General features: G+C 47.8%; 1 protein-coding gene across 1 annotated transcript in view; it reads right to left on the bottom strand.

The window, feature by feature from the left end:
* Window positions 1-607: 607 nt before the first annotated feature.
* LOC102477775 (interferon lambda-2) overlaps window positions 608-6,285 on the bottom strand; it is a 13,924-nt gene continuing 8,246 nt past the window's right edge. Inside the window, exon 6 of the mRNA XM_006140390.1 lies at window positions 608-674. Within this exon, the coding sequence (XP_006140452.1) occupies window positions 608-674 (67 nt within the window). The remainder of the gene's footprint in view (window positions 675-6,285) is intronic.

The following is a 6,285-nucleotide window of genomic DNA, read 5'->3' as shown; positions in this document are numbered from 1 at the left end:
ATATAGCCATTATGCCAACTGCTGGTCCCCTATTTGTGTGTTTTGAGAGGGAGAGAGAGAGGAAAAGAGAGAGATTTCAGCATGACTATCCCCTCAAGGGGTGCTTTCTCATTCTCTTTCAATTTGGGCCAGGACTATGCTGTGATTCTAATTAACTGGAAGACCAGGGCAGGAGAACCACAGCATAGCAAGACACTGTCAAAAATAGCTCTCTTGAGGGACCAACAGTTAGCATAATGGCTATGTCGCTGGACTCCCACGTAGTCGACCGCAGTTCGCGTCCCGGACCCGGTGGCTTAAAACTCACGACGGGTGTGTGCGCGTGTGTGCCCAAGATCCTGAGAGGAGAATGAAGGAGAAGGGATTGCGGCATGGCCATCCCCCCTGGGGGGTGATTTCTCACTTTCTATCTCTCTGTCTCTCTCTGTCTTTCTGGCGAGTGCACACGCCCTATAGCAAAAACCTCTCCAAAAAAAAAAGGAATTGAACATGGTCTTCTCATGTGGCCCCAGCCACCATGCTGTGGGGCCTTCCCACACACTGATTTTAAAAAATCCATTGTATTTGGGGGTCCTTCGGTTACTGTAGCTCAGCCTTTAGACATGGCCTACTCAGCATGGATTCTCTGACTCCAGTTGTCCTCATGGCCAGGGCCATGTCCAACATAGGTGGAGCTGTGGAGGAACATTTTAAGAAGTATGATTGAAAAATCTTTTATTTTGCAGATTTTACAGAAATACATAGCCATGTGCACACGTCGATAAGGTTGTGCCTCAGACCGGAGCAGGGCTGGTGCCCAGGTGAGGCCTGGAAGCTGAAATTGTGTACTGGATACACTGCTGCTCTGCTCAGATCCCCTCTGGGGACCTCATACTCATCCTCAGCAATTGGGAAGAGGCTGCTCATGGCTCCTGGTGCACCCCTAGTGGGAAAGGAAGGGTGGCCCCAGGGAACTGCCTTGTCTCCAACTTAGTCCCCTTCCGTGGGACTGCCCATGGCCAGTGGATGGAGACAAAGCTAGAGAGCCTGAGTGCCCAGCTGCAGTCAGGAGTGGCTCTGCAGAGCCTCCCCAGCTCAGAACTCACTAGACAACAGGCGACATCCCTGCAGTAGCTGCACTCAGGTCCCCTGGCAGCCCACAGTCATTCCGTCCTCTTGTTCTTATGGAAGTATCTCCTGAGTGTTTCCCCAACACACTTCCTGCCTGCAGTTCTGTCTCCAGGGAACTGAATTTCAGACCATTTGCCTCAGAAATGATCCCAGAGCAGATCCTGCAGTAGTTTTTGGGATGGTGGCAATGGTTGGTGGCAATGGGGCCCCCATCCGCGGTGGCCAGTGGAGTGTGGAGGGCCTGGCCAGGCTCAGTGGGGCTGGAGTTAGGGTGTTTGCCTCGATGAGTAGGCGAGACACTGTGAGCATCTGGACTGGAGCAATGTCCCTGACACTGGAAGGACATGAGGGAAATGAAACTAGGGCCACTGGATCGAATGGCTCTTACTGAGGCCACTGAGTTCACGAGGCCCAGGTGATCAACTGCCAATTCAAGACAGAGTGTGAAGCCAGAGTCTGTCCTGGTAGCAGATGATGCTGAAGACAGACCTAGGAAATCTTCCTAAGAGCTGTGGAACTTCATGAAATTCCCAGCCCCTCAAGTCTCCTTTGCCAAGATGAAACCCACAGACTCGTGATGGAGACATCTGAGTGGTTGTATGGGAACCTTATATTTCAGATCCCCCGGCACCCACAGAGCCTGCAGTGGTGACCCTTTATCCATTGTTAGGAGATACACAGGCCACTCCAGCTTGAAAATGACACAACATCAAGCGAGACAGATGCTCACAAAACATCGTGTTCCCTGGAGCTGTGTTAGCAAATGACCATGCACCAGGAGGCCTAAACCACAGATGTGTACCCTCTCACGGTTCAGGAGGCAGAAGTCCAAACTCAAAATCACCAGGCTGACCAAGGTGTCAGCAGGACCATAGTCCTGCTGGGCAGAATTTCTTCATTGCCTCTTCCAGCTGTTGGAGGTTGCCTGCATTCCTTGGCTTATGGCCACACTGTTCAGTCTTCAAGTATCTCTTGGCTTACTCTTTTTTGTTTTTCTTTAAAGAATTATTTTTATTTATTTATTTTATGATTATTCCTAAATTTGATATAAGGTACGTGCACGCACGAGAGAGAGAGAACAAGCCACCAGGTCCAGGACTCGAACTGTGGTTGGTCATGTGAGTACCTTAACCACATGCCACCTTCTGGTCCCTTGGCTCAATCTTCACATCACATTCTCCTTTTGCCTTGCCTACTTCTTTTCTTTTCTTTTTTAGAATTATTTTATTTAACTATTTATTTGTTTTAACTTGTGGGGGGTGGGGAGGGAGAGAGAGAGAGAAAGAGGAAATGAGAAAGTAAGCTGCCAGATCTGGGCCTTGAACCATGGTTGGCTATAGGGGAGTCCAGTGCCCTTAACCACCATGCCACCTGCCGGTCCAAGCCTTGCCTATTTTTTTTTCTTTTCCCACAAGATGCTCTAACTGTTTGGGGTAAGTTTCCACAATAGCCTCACTTTGCATCTCTGAGACGCCTCCTGGCCTGGCTCAGCCTTGGCCGAGGCCCAGGTCATGCTCTGATTACGGATGGCTCACGTCTCTGTGAGCCACACAGGTCAGTGTTGTCATCATCCCACACCAGCGTGTCCTGGATGTAGTCTCCCAGTTCTGACTGCGCCTCAGCAGGCGTCTAACAGGAGCCTCCAGACGCCATCGGTGTTTCTTTTCATTCCTGCATCTGCGTCTGGTGCAGCATTTCATCCCTTAGAACCCTGACAGCTATTCCAAAGTGTCAGAGGCAGACGCAGAGCAAAGCTGGAGCCTGCCACGCCCCATGCTCTCCTCTGGCCCTTTCCAGGCAGATGAACGCTGCGGTCAGTCCAGGCAGCTGGCTTCTCTATGTGCAGCTCCCTCCATCTGGACTGTTTCCACTCAGGAAAAGGATTGCTTGCATCAAAACATTGCGTCGCCCTCAAGTTCACCTGTCCCCTTTTCATGGGTTCAGGGATGTATCTGAATTTACAGGTGTGAAGTGGAAAGGCTCTGACATCGACATTCTGGGAATAATTGATTGAACCTGAAACTTAAACATTTTTCTTGATGGCCTGACCTTCCCAGTGACAGCAGAGACATTTTCTTTTCATGCTTTGTCAAGCTTGTTCTTCATCTATTTGTCCAGAAACATTCTTGATCTTGATTTAATAATTGAAAATCATGCAATGTATTTGTCAGTCTCTGAACCCCGTATTTACATTAATTCTCACCATGAAATTGCATTGTACAAGTAATCTAACACCATAAATTCGGTGATTATGGGGGTATTTTGCCAATCAAGGGCTCTTTCTTACCAGGTTGCTGACGTAATTCACCCAGTTACTCATCAGTGTGGATGTCAGCTGCTGTCATCAAAATTTAGGTGCTTTGTGCATGGCGGTGAAGAGACTGAAATCCTCGGAGGATTCTGAGGGAAGCCTCATTGGAAAGACTAGAAATTCTCCTCCTTTTAGGAAGTCAGCCTCCCTAAGGAAGGGCCAACCTTTGTCCTGGGAGCTTCAATCCTTTGTAGGTAACTTGCTGTTTTTCTCTTGCTAATCTTAGTATCTTGTCTTTGTCTGCAGTTTTGGTCAATCTGGCTATAATGTGTCTTGGAGAAGATCTTCTTGGGTTGATTCTATTTGGGGTCCTTTGTATTTCCTGGGACTGGATCTTCGAATGCCTGAGCCTTGCCTATTTTTAATGAAGATATATGTGATTGCATTTAGGCCCCTCCTTGATCTTCCAGGATAATCTTCTCATCTCACATCATTAATTTAACAACATCTGCAAAGACCCCTTCCTAAGAAGATAATAAATACTAATTCCAGTGTGTAGGACATGAATATATTGGGGGGAGGGGTATCTTCATCCCACAGTGTTGGTTCCCCTCAGGGGCCAAATATCTACAAAATGGAGCTGGTTATGTGCTGGGTATTTCAACCTTAGTGAGAAGTTTTAGGAAGTGTTCTGTTGGGATTTGGCCCTGAGGGTTTGCAGTCAAAGGGGATCAAAAGTCTTACCATTCAGGGAACCAGCAGTTAGCGTAATGGCTATGTCGCTGGACTCCCACGTAGTCGACTGCGGTTCGTGTCCTGGACCCGATGGCTTAAAACTCACACCGGGCGCGTGTGCGTGCGTGCCCAAGATCCCGAGAGGAGAATGGAGGAGAGGGGATTGCGGCGTGACCATCCCCCCTGGGGGGTGATTTCTCGCTTTCTGTCTCTATGTCTCTCTCTGTCTGTCTGGCGAGCGCACATGCCCTATAGCGAATAATAAAAAAAGAAACCTCTCCAAAAAAAAAAAAAGTCTTACCGTTCATGTTAATTTTTGTTGTCTGTTTGTTTTTGAATTTTGTATATTATAGCATTTAAGTTTATGAACTCAGAGATGCCTGGAATGACTTTTTTTTTTTTAAAAACTCCTGACAGCTGTGTGACAATGGGGAGTGATTAGCTATCTGCTTCTTGGTTTCCCTGGCATTACGATGTGTGCAGATAACAGCATCTACATTGTGGGTCTACGGTATGACTCCAAGGAGTTCTCGTCTGGCGGCCCTTCAAATCTGACCACATCCACTGTGATTTCTCACTGCTCATTTGCTTTTGTTTTACAGCAGAGTGGCTCTCCTTACTCGGTGACCATGTTTCAGATATATTTGGGTCCGTATAGGCAGTGAAAAGAAAATACAGCAAGCGCTTTTGTGTTGAGTTTGTGTTGCCTTTTTTTTTTTTTTTTGGAGAGGTTTTTGTTATAGGGCACGTGCGCTCGCCAGACACAGAGAGAGAGAGAGACAGAGAGACAGAAAGCAAGAAATCACCCCCCAGGGGGGATGGCCACGCCGCAATCCCTTCTTCTCCATTCTCCTCTCGGGATCATGGGCACACAAGCACACGCGCCCAGCGTGAGTTTAAGCCACTGGTTCTGGGACTCGAACTGCGGTCGACTACATGGGAGTCCAGCAACATAGCCATTATGCTAACTGCTGGTTCCTGAGCTGGACTTTTCTCTTGCATGTAGGGGCAGGAAGAAACCATGCTGTGGCATTTGATTCAGGACCATGGACAGTAACACCTCCGTGTCCCAGAATAGAGTGCCTCTGGGGGTCTTAGGTTTCTTTAACTTCTCTATGCAATGAGAAGGCATGGACCTTGAGGAGACACTCACATTCAATCTCAGAGCCTACTGCCCACCTAGAGTCTACTGTGGGGACATAATACTCTAACGATCGTGTCTGTTGTGGTCAAGTTGCATTCTCCAGTGGTGACCACAGCAATAGCTCCATCCCACATGCTCTATTGCAATGTGACATTGACATACTATCACAGAGAGTGGAGGGTGATTTATTTGTTTATTTCTAAATCTTATTTATTTATTTATTTATTTTGAGAGAGTGACAGCACCACCAGTGAGATATTGATGTTGTAGTCCACACTCAGGCTCAGCCAGCCCCAGGTCATGGGTATGCCTGTGATCCACATTATGAGGGACATCTCTGGCCTTCAAGCATGAACCTTCCCACTTGCGATTGTCTTGCAGGGTGTCAAGTTTTACCACTATGCTACCATTCAGTCCTTGGAGTTTTATTTTTTACCAACCCCTTGAATATGGGCAGAGCATGAATATGCTTGAACCAAAAGAATACAGTGCCATTTCTGGGTGTTGCCCTTAAATATTCCTCAGCTTTTGCTATCTGACCCTTAAACCCTTCCTCTGAGGACAGCCAGAGTAAGATATCTAACTGCTCAGGGACTGCGCCACTGTGAGGGTCCGCGTCACATGCAGAGGACCCTGGGAGCCGCTCTGGTCAAGACCCAGCTGAGGTCCAGGCGGCGGCCAGGCATGTGAGTGAGCCATCATGACACTCAGCCCAGTGCAGCCTCAGCTCCTGTATGTCCCAGGTGACGTCTGACACGACCACAGGAGAGTCTCCCTGTGAGAACCACCCACCTAAGGGAGAGCGAGACAGGGTGGGCGAGACAGGAACAGGTGATGGGGTTCTACTAACCTTGCCATGCACAATCATCACACCTGCACAATTTTTAAAAGAACTACTTGGTGGCCGGCAGGTGGCATAGTGGTTAACAGCCCTGGACTCCCACTTGGCCTACCACGGTTCATGCTTTCTTTTTTTTTTTTTTTTTTTTTTTTTTTTTTTTTTTTTTTTTCGTTTTTTTTTTTTTCAACTTTTTTTTTTTTTTTT

This window comes from Tupaia chinensis, unplaced genomic scaffold (assembly GCF_000334495.1).
Source record: "Tupaia chinensis unplaced genomic scaffold, TupChi_1.0 Scaffold000037_13, whole genome shotgun sequence".
NCBI lineage: Eukaryota > Metazoa > Chordata > Mammalia > Scandentia > Tupaiidae > Tupaia > Tupaia belangeri.
This window is presented reverse-complemented; position numbering and strand designations above follow the sequence as displayed.